At 34.5% G+C, this 19,801-nt stretch overlaps 1 protein-coding gene across 1 annotated transcript in view; it reads left to right on the forward strand.

Moving 5' to 3' along the window:
- Positions 1 to 1,175: 1,175 nt before the first annotated feature.
- Positions 1,176 to 19,801, forward strand: part of LOC115210922 (GATA zinc finger domain-containing protein 14-like) — a 36,584-nt gene continuing 17,958 nt past the window's right edge. The window contains exons 1-5 of the mRNA XM_029779712.2: positions 1,176 to 1,319; positions 2,043 to 2,173; positions 10,781 to 10,852; positions 14,598 to 14,700; positions 18,399 to 18,466. Of these exons, the coding sequence (XP_029635572.1) occupies positions 2,130 to 2,173; positions 10,781 to 10,852; positions 14,598 to 14,700; positions 18,399 to 18,466 (287 nt within the window). The 5' untranslated portion in view covers positions 1,176 to 1,319; positions 2,043 to 2,129. The remainder of the gene's footprint in view (positions 1,320 to 2,042; positions 2,174 to 10,780; positions 10,853 to 14,597; positions 14,701 to 18,398; positions 18,467 to 19,801) is intronic.

The raw sequence follows: 19,801 nt of genomic DNA on the forward strand, positions 1-19,801 counted from the left end.
TTTTTTTTACCCCAATAGACGTAAATGATTGGTTGAAATTGCAGAAATTGAAGAATAAAAACAACAAATATCTTACAAACCATAGAATTTTCTCTATAAAGCCAAGAGAAAAAGATGTTTTATAAACACATTCTACCAGTATACGAAGTTTAAAATTTTTTTAGTTACCTAGAAATTATGTTAAAAACTGCCGTTCAAACCGAAAAGATCCCAAATTGATGTTACAATTGTTACTTTATATAAACTGTTATACCAAATACCGGTAGTTACTGTGCGATTTATGAAAATGTGTTCGTGCTTGGCGAGAAGAGAAAAGGCTATGCTTAGCGAAAGGAGAAAATGTTAGTCTTTAGTGCTTGGTGAAATGTGAGAATGTATGCTTAGCAAGAGGAGATCTTGTAACACACGATATCAGGGAGGCTTGACTGCCGGCTGACCAAGAAAACCGTTGCGGTCCTCTGTAGTTGTATATACCGCGCATCTCAATGTCTAACCATGATTTGGTGCGAAACTGCATGGAATTTTCCGTTTGACTACGTCATCATTCAAATACAACCAAAAAAACGATTAGCGGTAAAATAGGATAAGATCAGCTGATATGCTGTGACCTACGTTCGTTATTGGGCTGGCAAGGTTTCGAATGTTACACACCTAGCGCGTGGATGACTATGGTTGGGAATGCTGTCCAGTTGGTGAAAACGACTCAGTAATTTTTATTTATTAATTATTTTTTGTGTGTGAAAGTCAACTGTTATTAAAGTGTTTTCTTGGTTTGGTATCTTTATGAATTGCCAAAGAATGCAAATTGGACAAAACAAAGACAGTTTCAGTTACAGATTACTGTATGTTCATGACGGGCGTATGATACCATTGAACTATCCAGCTGTAAACTCAGATGATTATTTCAAAGTGGTAATAGGCGAAACGAAATATTCCCTCAGAAATAATGCTATAGGTAGAAAAACAAACAAAAAAAATTCCCGAAGTGGATATTTGGAGCTATTATGGTTTCAAGAAGATTCAAAGAAATTTTTCTTTTGAAGAAATAGCAAGACAAATCCACAGTTCAGATAAAATTGCAAGTGGATCAGTTATATTCTTTGACAATTGGCGTTCATATGGATACTCTTTTGTGAACTTCAGTTCACAAAAGCGTTTAATCTTGCTAACTGACACCACACACACACACATATACACACACAAATATTGAGTCCTTTTTTACTCATACAAACCAAAATTGGAGGGGGAATAAATGGTACAGCTGAAGTACTTTTCAATAGTTACTTGAAATAATTTTAATGGAAATAGCACAATAACAGGTATGTGCATGATGATGATAGAATATTTGAAAATGATTATGAACATGTTCTGTAATTATTTATTTCGTATATTTGGTTTACCATGGTATAAAATTATTTTATAAATTATGATTGCCGAGCATTGACATAAAATTTCTTTCCTTAAAAAAAAAAAAAAAAATTACAGTTCCTTCATTATTTTGTAAATTCTTGCTGCAAGAGATCATTATTATTATTTTAATAATTTGCTTACGAAAGTTAGTTTTCGAAATTGAAAAAAGGAGGAAAAAATATCTTCCTTCAGATATTTGAACACATAAAAGAAAAAATTGAAAAACTGGATTATTTTACTTCTATGCAGTCGGTCAGCTGTCTGGAAACCAACGCCAAATCTCTCTTTTATCGTACCATCCCATATTATTAACCACACAAAAAATAACTACAAAATTCGAAACAATCTGATATAATCCCACATTCACATCTTAAACAATAATAACAGCTCCAACAACAACAACACACACAAATATTAAATTGCACCAAAAATAAAAAAAAAATATCCTCAGTGACATAAACTTGCCGCAGCACAGCATCTCACACAGAAACACACACACACATACATAAAAGAAATGAAACAAATTTTCTGAGATTGACGAACAAATAACTAAATTAAAAAAAAAAGTGCAAGTGGCACGTTAAACTCAAAGATCGCTTCACATTATTTTATTTTGTTTTGTTTTGTTTCAGATAACGATGTGAAATTTAAGCGATTTGTATCGGAATTACATAAGTTATTAACTGCGGTGTGAAATAGGTTCAGTGCGAGACTGTAATATGGAGGACCAAGCGTATGCAATTTGCGGTGAGAACAGTGAAAGGTAAATAAATGGTTTTATTACTTTAATGATGTCGAAAAAAATTGTATTATCGAGATATTTAAACGATAGTTCAATGTTGTAACTAATATTTTTACAGAAATATTATTTATCTGTTCTATTATTAGAGTAGCTTCGTTTTGCTGGCTGGTTACGTCACCTACAAGTCGGCTACATTTTTTTTTTCAGTCAGTACATTGACAGCAAAAGCTTCGGCTTATAGTATAAAGATCTACATACAGTTTAATGTTGTCGGATGTACCTTCCTATCAGCTGTTTATTGACTTGCGATTCTTCTACAATTTCATTTCAACCTCTCGTTTCTAAATTGCTGCTAAGCGTAATATATCTATCTATCTATCTATCTATCTATCTATTATCTATCTATCTATCTATCTATCTGTCTAATATATATATATATATATAATATATATATATATATATATATATATATATATATATATATGGTAAGCGTAACAGTATATATATATATATATATATATATATATATATATATATATGGTAAGCGTAACAGTATATATATATATATATATATATATATATAATATATGGTAAGCGTAACAGTATATAATATATATATATATATATATAATATAATATATATATATATGGTAAGCGTAACAGTATATATATATATATATATATATATATGGTAAGCGTACAGTATATATATATATATATATATATATATATGGTAAGCGTAACAGTATATATATATATATATATATAATATATATATGGTAAGCGTAACAGTATATATATATATATATATATATATGGTAAGCGTAACAGTATATATATATATATATATATAATGGTAAGCGTAACATATATATATATATATATATATATATATATATATGGTAAGCGTAACAGTATATATATATATTGGTAAGCGTAACAGTATATATATATATATATATATATGGTAAGCGTAACAGTATATATATATATATATATATATATATATATATGGTAAGCGTAACAGTATATATATATGGTAAGCGTAACAGTATATATATGGTAAGCGTAACAGTATATATATATGGTAAGCGTAACAGTATATATATATGGTAAGCGTAACAGTATATATATATGGTAAGCGTAACAGTATATATATATGGTAAGCGTAACAGTATATATATATATGGTAACGTAACAGTATATATATATAAAATGTCATAATCGTTATGATATATATAAATGTTGCAAGAAATATACAATATATATAAACATAGTTTACGTATTGCAAAACACCTGCTGTGAAACTCAATTCATGGCTAGAGTGAATATAGATAGATAAAAAAATGATCTGCTATTATATATATATATATTATATGGTAAGCGTAACAGTATATATATATATATATATATATATATATATATATATATGGTAGCGTAACAGTATATATATATATATATATATATATATATATATATATATATGGTAAGCGTAACAGTATATATATATATAGATATATATATATGGTAGCGTAACAGTATATATATAGATATATATATATATATATATGGTAAGCGTAACAGTATATATATATATATATATATATATATATGGTAAGCGTAACAGTATATATATATTATATATATATATATGTAAGCGTAACAGTATATATATATATATATATATATATGGTAAGCGTAACAGTATATATATATATATATATATATATCTATATATGGTAAGCGTAACAGTATATATATATGGTAAGCGTAACAGTATATATATATTATATATATAATATGGTAAGCGTAACAGTATATATATATATATATATATATATATATGGTAAGCGTAACAGTATATATATATGGTAAGCGTAACAGTATATATATATGGTAAGCGTAACAGTATATATATGGTAAGGTAACAGTATATATATATGGTAAGCGTAACATATATATATATGGTAAGCGTAACAGTATATATATATGGTAAGCGTAACAGTATATATATATATGGTAAACGTAACAGTATATATATATAAAATGTCATAATCGTTATGATATATATAAATGTTGCAAGAAATATACAATATATATAAACATAGTTTACGTATTGCAAAACACCTGCTGTGAAACTCAATTCATGGCTAGAGTGAATATAGATAGATAAAAAAATGATCTGCTATTATATATATATATATATATGGTGTGTCTACAGATGTAGGTTACATTTTTGTATGCGGACTTCTATGGAAGCTAAGTTTTCCCTTTGCCACGTAACTGCAGTTTCAGAAATGCTTATCTTGTAATTAACAGAGGTTATTACCGAGAATGTGGCAGAAAGTAACCCTCGAAGTCGAATCAGAGCACGTAACGATAAATCTGTAGAAGTATAGGGCGGTAGAATGGACCACAAGGGAACCTCTTTGTGAATTCCATCTGTCAGAAATAATAGCCACATCACCCTTCAATATTTATTTTAATAATAACTGATGCATTGAAACAGTCCGAAATGTTCCCTAAACATACGAGTGTCACATTTGGAACGCTTTTGATAATTCCGCTCAGTCAGTTTTGACATGAGGCTATAAACAACTAGTATTCCACGATTCAGCCAAGGAATATCTTCGTGGTCTTTCGACTTGGTAGAAATAACTGCCGACTTTCCCTCAAATAACTCTACAGACAGAAGAGAGAGGGGGGGGGCGTAACGTTGATAACGCCTTTGGTTGTAGGTCCTCTCGATCAGGGCTGACATGGGATGAGGTTAAACAACTTATTTTATTTACTTCAGAAGGAAGGGATGGAATGCCAACTTTGACAGGAGTTTTACCGATTCTTCTATCAAATGACTATAAAATAATAATTTTTGACATTGACACAGAGCCATGCATTGTAGTGAGATTTAGATAACTCAGTCGACCCCAGCAAATTCTTTCCCGGGTCGCTCAATTTGCTTGAAATAGCAGCTAAAGCCCTAAATCATTCCCGATCGCCATAAAAATGGACACTGTTGATAGGGATAGAATATTTTTGGGCATAGGTCTGCTCCACTAGGGCTAACCTGCGGTTAAACAACAACAGTGCTTTAGTTTCCTGATTAGAATTTCACATATGTATTAAAGTAAATAAATAAAATCCCTCACTGTCATTTTTAGGTATATTTAACGTCTGACTTGAAGAAAAAAGAAAGATTTTTCTTTCGTAAGTCGTTTTAATACAGCAAAATTATTACGTTTAAAAAATTTTTTAATATTTATTTTCCTTCCAAATTTCCAACTGGATTTTCTTTTAAATTCTAAAACAATTTCCCAGTTGAGTTTTTGTACATACAAACGAACGAACAAACAAACAAAAAAATAAAGGCGGAATAATTCAGCTGTGTTCTTTCTCGACGCTCAAACATTTTTAGCTTCCAGCTTGAAATGTCGGCTGATGACTACTATTGAGAAATATTGGTCTTGAATATTTCGATATTTTATTTATGGCTGCTTGTTGACAAGGTTGTTAATAAAACCGGTCGATCTTGAAAAAATTAAATAATTAATCCTTTGCAACTTTGAAATTTTTTCATCTTAACGTTCAAAAGTGAGAATGTACATACTCACTCGGACATACAAGTCTCTCATTTTCTCTCTGAAGTAATTTTGTGTTCGTATGAGTATTTATAATCGTCATCGTATATCTGCGTTTCCCATACCAGTATGGATTGTACTGGTTGTCACGCTGAGTCGATTCTTATTTGGAGTTAACTGCCCCTCCTGTTTGGGTCAGGGACAAGAGCTTGTTTGTACGTTTCAGCACACACACACACACAAACACACACACACACACACACACACACCACACACACACACACAACACACACACACACACACACACACACACACACACACACACACACACACACACACGATTTATTTCCTGTCTCTCGAAGTTTCCAATTTTTTACGACGTAAACAACACATTCGCACAAACATTCTAATAATAATAATAATGATGGTTTCTGATTTAGGTACTATTGGGGATGGAAGTTAGTATATACCATTAGTCCTAGTTCTTGACAGGTACTATATTTTATCGACCACCACCCCCGCAAAGATAAAGGTAATGTTAATCTCAGTAGAATTTGAACACAAGATCAGGAATGCTTTATTGTAGTTCATCTGATGCTCTAACGATTTTACCAATCTACCATCTTTATTAATAATAATTCGTGTGTGTATGTGTATATATATGTATATGCTTATATATATATTTATATATATTTATATATATATATTATATATATATATATATATATATATATATATATATATATATTATGATCATTTAAGATTTTATTTTCCATGCTAGCATGGGTTGGACAGTTTGACAGAAACTGGTGAGGCAGAGGACTGTGCCAAGCTCAACTATATGCTTTCACAGAGTGTCTATGGCTGGATGCCCTGTTTATCATCAACCATTTTATAGAGACACAGTAGTTTTCTATTTGGCTAGCTATCAAACTGTCCAACCCATGCCGACATGGAAGATGGACATTAAATGATGATGATGATGAATGCTTTTAATGTGATGGATATTTTTATTTTTATCTAGAAGTGATAACCATATTCAGTATTACTTATGTCTAGCCAGGTAAAACTGCTCATGTTCCATTATGGCATGTATAGCTAGTTGCCATTACCTCAACCCATGAATATACTGCAAGTTGGTCTACTTTACAGTTAGATATTTATATACTCCTAACAAATGACATATCTCCTGGAAAATCCTTCACTCATACTTTTATAGTTAGCAGTGTACTTCTATAACAGCATAATGGGTGGGAGTGGGGTCATGAGCAAGTGGCCCAACTTGCAATGTAATGTCTTAGAAAATTCTGCATGGTGGAGACATGGTTCCCCATACAGCAGGGATGGCAGCCTGTGTTATGGAACAATAATCTTTAGTAAAAACTGGCAAAGTGTTGAGGGGACACTGGCTGATGACTTTCCTAATATTGGTGGTGCAATAAAATGCATCTAGTTCATACTGTAAAATGGATGGTGATAGAGAGAGCATTCAGCTAATATAAAAAAAAAAAACTTGATAAAGCTGTCATAGGTATAAAAATAATCAAAACCCCTAATTTTGCATGTAGGACTTACCATGCTAGTGCTGTGAACAGTTACTGGAGTACTCAAGGGTGTAACATTTGACCATGTTTGAGAACCCCCTCAACTACTTGTGAAATAGTTGCACAGACCTTTCTTTTTAGATGGTAAAAACACACTGAACAATAATCTACTCACCAACAGAAACTCATGTCTTGTCTTGTGCAAACAGGACTACAATCATCAGTGCTGGTAATGATGAATAGTGGATAGAGCTGGAGAGATTCTAGTGATGTTAGAACAGAGATGAAGGGATGTGTACTGTGTGCAAGAGATTAGATGGTGGTGTGCCTCATCTAAATTCCTTCTGATATGAATTCCACACAAAACTTGACTAATTGTGCAAACAATGTATTTCTTTCTGATGACTGCAGCATTAGTTTTTCATTTCAATAAAATGGTAAATTTAGTGGGGTTTTTTAATGTTATGAGATGATAATGATTGAGTTTGCATTTCCTGTGGACCTGTGAGGATGTAACATCTGGCTCATACTCTCAAAGTTTTAGTGTGTATTTTGAACTGACTGTGGCACATTAAGTTCAGACATAGCTAGCTTCTTTACATGGTGAGATCTCCATCATTGGTATTGGAAAGGGCATGATGTTTAACATGACAGATTAAAAGTTTATTTCAGATTAGATTAGTTGCCATGTGACCACCATAACCCTACATATTTCGTCAATGAGTTTCATTTTTTGAATTTCAGTTTGCAAATTCCGTGATTCTATCATATTGCATATAAAAAGTTGTTCTGTTTTCAAAAAACAGTGGATCCATATGCATCATCCTTAGTAACCAATCATAAAATCGATCCTTTTTTGGAATTATTCCATTGTCAGGTTGTATGTATGGGCCATGATGGAATCACTATTCTATGTGATTTCCTCACATGTTCCTGTTTCATTGGGTTTCCTGCTCTGTTTAAGTCAATTGAAAGTAATAAATTTTGAACAATCATATCATTCCTATGTAATTTTCTGTTAATATTTAGATGAAACCTGGAGAAAATAGCAGCTGAATTACAACCAGTACATGTGTTTCTCTTCAAATTCACCATACGATATGTGCTTGACAACATCATGCCAATTTAATTCTTCTTTTGGGAAGTCTGCATCGCAAATTCCCAACAGTACTCTTATATGCTTGGGGCAAATTTCCAATAGCTCCCTATAATCCAGATGAAGAGGTGTGCATGAATATGTATCACAGTTGCTAGAAGTTGGCATACATGCAGAGTTTTCACAACACCTTCCTAGAACTTGTCATTTGTGTTTTGGTTCCTTCATGTCATTTCATTTAATAATTGCTAATGAAATACTATTTACATTGAAATTTGTTTTCCACTGATCATGTTTGTCATTATAAACATGGTCATATTTGTCTTTATAAAAGTATCATCATTACAGTTTGGTATAAAAAAAAAACCCAAAAAACTTGAGAATGTTAATTCAAGTTCCAGAAAATACTGTGCAAATGATGATTCTGTCACCTTGGAATTCATGATAGGCAAGGAACACAAGTACAAATTCTTTGAAGTGGGCGGAGTTGACATTTTGTTGATAGAGGAATGGATAAAATAATTGAAGTAGTCAGAATATATGCTAGGATAATTAAGCTTGTAGTAATGAAAGACAATGTAACAGCTGCTGTGATCTCTGTATATGCACCATGGATTTCTCTGAGGCCCTTTTGCAGACCACCTCAGTAGCAAATAAATGCAGCCTCATCACAGCTGGTGACTTAAATGGAAATGATGGATAACAACAAGATGGCTGTTCTGGTTTACATGGAAGCTGTGGATAGGATAAAAAGAATTAAAGCACTTGGAGTTTTGTAATATGAATTGCTTAATCATTTGCAACACTAACTTTAGGAAATTGGCTAGCTAATTGAACACCTATCACTTAGTTGAACATATAAGCCTGATAGACTACAGACATACCAGAAAATGGGATTAACAGTTGGTTGTAAATACTAAGTCTTTCCTTAGTAAAGAATGCATCACTCAGCATAACGATTAGTGAAGTCAGAGTAAAAGCTCAATGAACTCTCTTACATGAAGTATGTAAAACTTAAAAATTGTTCTTTTGAATACAAATTCTGAGACGTTGTAGGTGGTGTGTATGTTAAGGAGGAGGAAATGGAGATTTATGGCATAAAAAGATTGAGAGTTTCTACTGAAAACCACAGATCTGATATATATGAGGCAAAGTAGTAACCTGATGGAAAGTGACATAGTGGTAGAATGGTACAACGGTTAGAGCCTAAAAGCTAAGAGACTGATTTGGAAAGGCTGGAGGAAAGAAATGGGAGTCAGGAATAATATCAAGTAGCTAAAAGAGAAGCTTTAGCTTAGCTGAAAGCTGGACATTTGCCTATTTTCTGTGACAATAGGATCAGAAGCATGAAGTATTCTAAATTACAAAGCGGTATATTCAGAATGGCTGAGGCTCATTTACTCACACTTGAGTAAAACCTTGAAAGTGCTATTACAAGAGATTGTTTAATGTTGAGGACACTGTGAGAGAGTGGGACTACTCCAAAAGACCATCTTTGATATCTGGTCTCCAACAGATGGACCAGCTACTGAAGTTGACAACTGTGCAGTGGAAGATGGAGAAAGCCACTGGTCCATAGTCAGTGAAATACGGAAAACATAGGTGGATGTTTTTAAAAGCATTTGAAAAGTTTCAAGATGTTCACCTGGACTTTCATTTCTTAATTTATTAAGAAAAAAGAATTTGAGAGTCTGTACCCCATGTATTAGATTGGATTTTTATTTTGCTATTTCAGTAGTAAGTTGCCATCTAGTAATCAAGTACCAGCAATCATCTGAAAATACTTGTGTGTCTGGAACATAACTGACTTTTAGTAAGAAATATTGCCTTGAAGTTTCAATCACTATTTTTGTCTTAACACTTCAACATGTGAGTGGCTAATGTTATTGGACTGTAGCTATGCTGGGACACTTCCTTGAAGAGTTTAGTTGATCAATTTGACCCCAATACTTATTTCAAGTGTAATACTTATTCCACAGTTTGCTTTTTACTTAACCACCAAGTTATGGGGGCTGTGAACAGGCTAATAAGCATAAATATGAAAACCTGTTTGAAGTTAACTTTAGTCAGTCTACTACGATTCAAGTGAAGGCATTTTATATCTGTATATGAATATAAAGTCTGCATTAGATCTGGGGGAATGAACAAGTGTCTCTTCTTCAAGAGTTGTTAGTAGAAAGGAAATCTGTTTGTAAAACTTGAGTTGCAATAAAATCTTTAATCAAGACTTGTCAATTGCTTAAAAAACCTCATCCTTTGTGAGAACCAAAATATTAAAAAAAAAACTACAGTAATAAACAAAACCCTTTTAAAATGATCTGTTCCATTTTGTGTTTGTTGCAAAAAAAAAAAAAAAATCAAAGGTCAATTTATTTTTCTCTGCTTAATCAATTTATTCATTTATTTACAGTGGATTTTCGGAAGAACTTGATATTTTAGAGTCCATCTACATAAATGAGTTGACTGTTAAAAGAGATGATTGGTAAGGCTTACTTGATCTTTTGTTTACATTTGTTTTATTTTTGTAAGCAATTCTTATCATTTTACATTTCTGCTTATGCTTGCTCACATGGATTGGACACATCACAACCTGAGTTAGTTCTTATTTGAAGTTTCTCCAAGATGCATCAGGGATTGAATTTCATTTGCACATCCCAGAATGTGATATGATTTCTGTATCTGAATATCCTTTCTAATATTTTAGTCAGCTTACAGAATGTACTGAAGCATTTATCATGACACTAGCAGTATCGCCCGGCATTGCTCGGGTTTGTTTCGACCCTTTAGAATTGGAATTTTTGAAAAGTAAAAGTTTTGCATTATGTAGCTTGTTATTCTCTTTAAGTGAACATTTTTCTGGTTGAAATTCACCGAAAAATGGTTACACAGTAGTCAAAAAATCGTAAAAAATAGGGATTTTCATAGAATAAAAGCACCTTTTTGATTTAAATAATTTTTGATCTTAACATAGTCTGATTTGAATTTTTTCTTCTATGGATGGAAGAGCAAGCCTTCTTCTATCATACTCTCAATTTTGGTCAACTTGCGCTGCAGGGTCTCGGAGGAGATAGTGTTAGTTGAAGGCTACCAAACCTGCCATACAACTTCAGCTTTATATATATAGATTAGCACTACAAAAATTCCCTTGTTGGCAAGATTAAGAGTTGTCTACTCTGCGTTGTCTTCATTTGTTCAAGCCAAAATGATTGTCAGGGTGAATAAATGAGTGAAATAGAGGTGAGATAGTGAGAAGAGAGAGTATAGTGAGTAAAGTAGTGAAAGGCATGGTGTAAGAGAAACAGTGATAGATGTAAGAGGGTGATAGAAGAAACAGTAATAACTACATGTTATTGGTAATAAGATTGAATAGAAGAAACAACATAAGTGGTGTGGTAGAAAAAGAGGGATGGGAGGGTAACAAAGTGATGGTAGAGGGAGAATGATGGATGTCAACATTAAGTGATAGCAAAAAGAATACTGTGTAAGAGAGAGTAGTAAAATTGGCAGAGGTAAAGGGGAAAGATTTGCTTAGTTTAGATTTGGTTACACAAATGGTTGGAGCCCTACTAAATTCGCACAGCCACTATAATGCAGCAGTTGAGATCATACTCATAGTTGCACTCATCAATCCTGCTGAGGAAGTCTTCTACGAGAGCAAGCTGAAAAGTTCACTGGCTGACTTTGAAGGAGTGATGCTAGAGCTGTGAAATCTTGCATGCAGTAATTTCAGACCTTCTTATTAATAATTGTATTGTTTCTTTCCAGATGAACTGACATCTTACAGTTCAAAGAAGACTTGAAAAGTAACTAGTTGTGACTTCTCTTGAATATGGACAAAATTTGGCATTGTGATATTATCAAATACCTGCAGAAAAAGGGTTTAGCACCCAACAACATTCATGCTGACATGATTGCTACATTAGGGGATGATGCTCCTACTTTATCAAAAGTGCGATATTGTGTAGCTGAATTTAGGAGGAGAAGGTTTAGTTTTGAAAATGACCCAGGGTCTGGATGTCCTGCAACAGCCACCACTGAGGAAAACATTGATTGGATGACAAGCAGTTGACTATAAATCAAATAGCTAACGCTATTAGCATATCCTATGAGAGGGTTGAGAATATTCTGCACAATGAACTTTGCATGACAAAGGTTTCTGCTCGGTTGGTATCACATCTTCTGACATCTGATCAAAAGCACACCAGGCTGATCACATCACAGGAAAATCTGACATTGTTTTTGGTAGATCCAGCTGTTCTCTTTGAATGTTTTCTAACATAGGGTTAATGTTGGGTTCATCACTTTGAGCTAGAGACATAGAGACAATCCATGCACCTGCTCCAAAGAAAGCCAAGGTTCTTTCATTTGCAGGAATTCAAAGGCATTGTGTTTATCGACTATCTTCAAAAAAAAAAAAAGGGCCACACCATCAATGAAGAGTTCAATGCCAACTTGCTGAGGCAGTTATGAAAGGTTATCAAAACCAAACATTCAGGAAAAGTGATGAAAGGGATTTTGTTTCATGAAGAAAATGCTCCAACAATCAAGTTCTTGGTTTCAATGGCTACTGTGCATGACTGTGGCTTTTAACCAGTTGATCACTGTTCCTGTTCTTCTTGCCCCATCTGACTATCATCTGTTCCCCACCATGAAAAAACAGTTGGCTGGGAACCAGTATCACAGTGATGATGACATCACATTTGCTGTTGATGACTTTTTTGACCTTCAGGATGAAAGCGTCTTCACCAATGGGGGATCCAAGCACTGCAATGCCCAGGAGGACTACGTTGAAAATTAAACCTCATTTGGTCACATTCCATGAGAGTAGCCTGGTCAGCTCATGGACTTTTCAGCCGATCTTCATATGATATTACTGACATCTATTGATTCCCTGTTATTAGCAGATGTAAGATGGTGGATTTGACAGAATTAATAAAGTGCTGGACAAAATGCCTTGCAATGTTTCTTTCAACTCTTCATGCTCAGTTCAAATCACACTGAGGTCAATGAGGCTTTCAATCCCATAAAATAAAGTACCAAGTTACATATTAATTGACTAACCCTCACCCTCAAAATTGCTAGCCTTGTGCCTAGATTAGAAATTATTATTAGTAGATATAAATTTATTGGAAAGAATTGGGCAATTCTATAATTTTTTAATGTTTTAAAAATTATTCTATAATTTTCTTATTTTCCTATGTTATTGGTATTACAATTTGGTACTTAATAATATTTTGTTGTTGATGTTTAGCCCTTGGTTGACATTCACCAACTGAAGCCTTGATCAGAAGTGACCATCACATCATATTTCAGATACATTTCATCTTGGACTACATTATCCACTGTGTCCATTTTTAAGGCTCCCTTGATAGCCTGACTAGATATTTTTAATAGTTGAAAATAAAAAGTGTTGCTGAAAACTATAGGGTCATTAAGATATTCTGTAAGCAGGGCTGTGGACACAAACTAAACATGGTATCCACGCTATCTGATGTGCTTGCTATCCCAGTGGGGCTTTTGTTAAATTTGTTGGATGTGGCCAGCATTTTTGAGAGCCAGCTGAAAATAGCAGCTGATAACATCTGTGCTATCTGATGCGTTTGCTCTCCAAGTGGGGCTTATGTCAAATTTGTCACATGTGGTCAGTGTTTGTAAGGTATGTGGTGAACACATTGGTTGGGTATTGGCTGACCTCCACCTCAAGTGAATTCCACTGCAAGTACAAGTACAGAGTTGTGTGGTCCAAAAGTTTGCTTCTGAACCATGTGGTTACAGGTTCAGTCTCACTGCATGGGAACTGTTGGCTAGTGTCTTCTATAAACACAGGTTAACCTATACCATGTGAGTGAAGTTAGTCACTAGAATCTGGAAGAAGCCTATTTTGTGTGTGTATTTATGTATATGTGTGTGATGTATGCATTCATGTGTGACTGCATTCTACCTCATAAACTGTAAACAAAACCTTCAATGTTCATACAATTGGTGTCATTTGTTCATATTTCTATGCAAAAGTGTGTCTGAGCTGTTTGTTGTTTGATAGACTTGGAAGCAAGTGAGGGCTGCTATAAAGATGGGCATCTGGGCAATGAAAATTCTGCTTCAATGAAGACCCTTGCAGGTGTGATAAAGTAGATGTTAAAACAACAATGAAGATGATACCTGAACTTTTCATCCACTTCATAGGAAAACTTAGATTAATCTAATAATTATAATTTTTGTGCTTGCAGTGGTTCAGTACAACAGATAACCTGCCAGTTGTATCCGTCTACTGGAGATGATGTACAAAAACAATTTGTCTGCTTAACATTGCAGCTTTCTTTACCTGAAAATGTAAGTAGTAAAGAAGGATTTTTACCATTTGTTTAATTTTACTACTGTTTATTGTTAATTTGATATTAATTTGTAAGTGCAGGCATGGATGTGCGGTAAGAAGCTTGCTTCCCAACCACATGGTTCCAGGTTCAGTCCCACTGTGTGGCACCTTGGACAATTGTCTTTTGCTATAACCTTGGGCCAACCAAAGCCTTGTGAGTGGATTTGGTAGATGGAAACTGAAAGAAGCCCATCGTATATATGTATGTTTTTCTTTGTGTCTGTGTTTGTCTCCTTCACGGCTTGACAACCATTGTTGGTGTGTTTATGTACCCCGTAACTTAGCAGTTCGGCAAAAGAGATCAATAACAGATCAGTAGAATAAGTACCCCTAGACTAAAACTCTTTCAAGGCAGTGGTGCCCCAGCATGGCCATAGTCTAATGACTGAAACAAATGAAAGGATGGAAGGAAAAAAAGAATGGAACTTAAATGTTTGTTTTGGATAATTTATGCTGAAGCAAATTATAAGTGAGTCTTGCTGTATCTTCTTTGACAGCTTTAACTTATTAAAGGGAGATTGTTAATAATTTTGTTGTTGTTGTGTGTGTGTGTGCATATAGAAAGAGTGTGAGGTTTAGATATGCTTGTGTGGCTAAGAAGCTTGCTTCCCAACCATGTGGTCTTGGGTTTAGTCCTACTGCATGACACCTTTAGCAGGTGTCTTCTGTTGTAGTCTCAGGCTGACCAAAGAACCTTGTGAGTGGATTTGGTTGACAGAATTTCAAAGAAGCCCTCCTTTGTTTCAGCATCACCATCATCACTTAATGCCTGCTTTTTCCATGCTGTTGACAACTCTCTCTATTTTGGCATGGTTTCCACAGCTGGATGTTCTTCCTAATGCCAACCACTTTACAAACTGTACTTGGTGTTTTTTTTTACATGGCACCAGCGGCACTGAGTTCACAAAATAACTTATGGGGACAAAACTCCTCAACTGAGGGGTGGGGAGTGATATTGAGGAAGGGAGCTTTTTGCCAGAAGAGAGGTTAGGGTATGAGTAGAGGTACAGAAACAGGCGTCTTGAAGTAAAGGAGATGCATGATGCATGGCTAATCCAATAAGGGAGAGAGAGAGAGCTGAAGGAGCAAGTGGGACTAAGGATTGGATAGGGTGAGTGGGTGGCTAAGATTGCGAAAGAAGTGTGGGAATCAGAAGAGAGGGAATGTAGTGAGCAGACAAAAATAGGGGAAGGGGTTGTTAGAAGGATAGGTTGTGGCGAAGAGAGTCAACAGCGGGGATTGGGAGATGGAGAGAAGTATAGTGAATGGTGAACATGGTGTGAGAAGGGTAGCTGATGGGACGTGGGGGAGAGGTTTGTCAGCAACAGATTGTATGCTGGGGTGGGGGCATCGACATAAAGGAAATGTCTTTATGGTCTTCATTTTACTTAGCTGGATAGGTCATCTCAAGTGAAGTAAACTGCCAATTGTCGCAGTCCTATGTTATCTCTGTGAGGCTCAGCTTTCTTACATCATTTTTCACCACTTCATCTTGCGTTCTTCTTGGTCTTTCTCTTCCACAGGTTCCTTCTACATTTTGAGACTGACACTTTTTTTTATGCTGCTGTCTCTAATCATACACATTACCTGATCACACCAGTTCAGTCTTCTCTCTTACACACTACATCTGATGCCTCTTATACCCAATTTTTCTTGCAACATATTTGTATTTTGTTGTACATGCACACTGACATTGCATATCCTGCATAACATCCTGGTTTTGTTTCTTTCAAACAAGTCTTTGCATACCTCTGCAGCCACTCGCACATACATGCATGCAAATGTGCATATGCGTGTACCCTTGTCTAGACATTGTAATAGTTGTGTCATTATGATACAAGCAAAGCTGTTCATTTCTGGTTGTCTGTGAAAAACATGTTTAGCTATGAGAAGATAGTACCTTGCTTGGAAACTGGTGAGGATTGGTGATAGGAAGGGCATCCAGCCCATAGAAAATCTGCCTCAACAAAATTCTATCTGACCCATGCAAGGATGAAAAAGTGGACATTTGAATGATGATATTAATGCTATATGTACATGACATGAGTGAATGGTTTAGAAGTTTCTTTTGTAATTCTGAGGGTTTTATCCTACTACATATTATATTGAGCTTGAGTTTTTTTCTTTATCATACATAGCCATGTGAGTGAAACTGAGTGGCTGCATGACTATTAGGTAGGCATGCACAGGACCTACTTATATTCAGTTCTCACTATCCTTATCATTCTGGTGCATTCTAGAAATTTAGACTTTTTCAGGAGAAACATAAATTTCAAAGAAGTACAAAACTATTCTCCTTCAAAGTAGGCTCCTTGGACCTCAATGCACTTATTGTAGTGATCCAATCACTCTATGAAGGCCCCATGAAAGTCCTCCAAAATGAAGGTGTCCACAACTCTTGTTGCAACTGCCTTCATCTTCTTCTTCAGCTTGTGGAACAGCCAAAACCTGCAGGAAGCAAGGTCTGGACTGTTGGGAGGGTGAGGGATTGTTTTGATGCCCGTCCCTGCCAAGTAGTTGGTTACCAGGATTGAATTGTGGACTGTTGCATTGTGGAAATGCTTTAACTGTTTGTGATGAAATCCCTTCCTGAATCCCCTCAAAATCTTCCTCAAAGTACTCTTTGTTAACAGTTTGGCCAGAGGGCACCAAGTGGATGTAGATGATGCTCTTGCTGTAGAAAAAGGGGATCATCATATGCTTCCTGGTGGACTTAGTTTGCCTAGTTTTCTGTGCCAGTGTAAAACAGATGCTTGGTTCATGCATCTTAATCCATAAGCATCCTGGAGCATTTCATAAGCTTCTGTAGTGCTTTTGCTCAGATTAACACAAAACCTTATTGCACAGTGAGCTTCCAGATTTTCCCAGCTACATTCTGTAAATTAGTCAGCTGTAACAAGTAGTGTTTACTAAGGTGTGTTTAAAGTGCTGTTGCAGCTGTCTCTTTCAATCTGTAATAGCAAAATTTGATAGGTCAGCTTATTGTTTTTCGTTTGTGCCATTTTATTCATAATATTCTTAAAAATGTACATCCCTTGATTTATGCCATTTTGATTTAACTCAGTGATTTTCAGAACAAATCTACTGTGTAAACCGAGTGACAAATTTTGTGTGTGAATCTATCCATCCAGCCTCCCCTTTCTCATATATGATGAACTTGTTGGTCTTGGCCTATGAGCATCTAACAATTCAAAAGAAACATTGCTATGCTTTGTGTCTTTTGTGAGGTGTTAATATGACAGAACTATATTGAACTTTTTAATTATTCACACAAATGATTTATTTATAGTGATGAGAGCTTGTGTAGAACCTGCTGCATATGAAACTGAGTGCAGAAAAATGGTGCAGTGTGGCATAACTTGTTGAGAAGCATTCCTCATTTTTTTTTTAGCAGTAACCTCCTAGAAACACAGTTTCATGAAAGTTAAAGGTCATCTCACATCCAGTGGTCCTCATGTTATTCCTAGATGACCATTAATCCTACAGCGTGTTCATCTGTCCTTGTGACTTGGTTTTCGTTGTGCTCCATTTCTAGCAACCCTTGTTCTGACCATGCAACATATTGTACAAGTTTGTAATGTTAGCTGTAGTGCTAGGTTGGTGAGAGAAATTGACTTCAGCTTTTCTTAAATTTGTATTTGTCATTGTATTTCAGTATCCTAATGATGTGCCTGCTATTACCATAAAAAACCCAAGAGGCCTTGGCGAAGATGAACTTGCAAAGTTAGTTTCTTGTCTTTTATATTTTCAATACGTGTGATGGTAGCAAGATAATGTAATTTCAATTCAAATGTTTTTTTCAATTTCACATTTATAAAGCTGATATTTTCAATGAACTAAGTAGTAGGATTTCAAATTGAAATGTTTTTTGAAGAAACATATCTTTTCAAATAGTTTCAGTTTCTTTACTTTATGAATTTCAATGGAAGTTAATTTTAGTATTTAAAAAATTTTATTTCAGTGTTTTATACTTGGAAAATAGTTTCAATTTTAGCCTTTTTCTAATTTAAAACATTATAATTTAATTTAAAACATTATAAAACATTATATTTGTTTTATGGATTCAGTATTTCAGAAATTTCTTGAAAATGATATATTTTGGATATTAATAGTTATCACCAAGCTAACATGGCAGTCCAGGAAAATTGGACGAATGCTGCTGTTGATTAGCCCCAAGAGGCCATTGCCTCTAGCTAACTATGTGACACATGAACCCGTGTCCATTATAACCTTCAAACAGAGGAGGTCAGCCGCTTGAGACCAGCAAGGGAAGCGGCTGATCTCCCATTTCGAAGGTTATAATGGACACAGCTTCATGTGTCACATAGCTAGGTAGAGGAGATGGCCTCTTGGAGCATTCGTCCTATTTTTCTGGACTGCCATGTTAGGTTGGCGATAACTAATAATATCCAGTACCGCTGCCGTAGTCTCCTTTAGAGAGACTTAGAAATATTAATATTTCTATTATTGATATATTTTGGGCGAGTAAGAAATTAAATCCTCATTTTTATCCCATTTTGAAATATATGACAGTTGTCTCCCTTAGACAGAAATTCTTTTTGTGTTGAATTCAACATTTTCACAGTGATATATCTATTGAAATACTCTTCTTTTGTTTCAATCAATTTTGAAAGTACTGAAGGATTTAGAAGTTGCCTTTGTTATTATTAATCTGGTTTTTGGAACATAAATTAACATGAAATTCTGTTGAAAGTTTTTTTTTAAAATTTAAATTACTTTAAAACTAGAAATTTGTATCATAGGACCAGGGATAGTCTCATGAGAGTTGATATCATCAAAAGGATTAAATGTTATAAATAGCCACCAAATGTCTCTTTAATAAGGAGAATAAACATTGGTGTGGTTTTAGATATCTCTAAAAAGGCTAGGTGATCATGATTGAAACATCTTTGATCATAACATTGCACAACCTGTGTTGGCTAGAGACTAAATGACAACTATATTTAGAAGTTACATTGATAAAATTACAGAAGTCATGTGGAAGCAAACTTCCAATGAGCCTAATTCTTCATCTCACTTTGGTTCTCAATTATAACT

The sequence above is a fragment of the Octopus sinensis genome, linkage group LG1, assembly GCF_006345805.1.
Source record: "Octopus sinensis linkage group LG1, ASM634580v1, whole genome shotgun sequence".
NCBI lineage: Eukaryota > Metazoa > Mollusca > Cephalopoda > Octopoda > Octopodidae > Octopus > Octopus sinensis.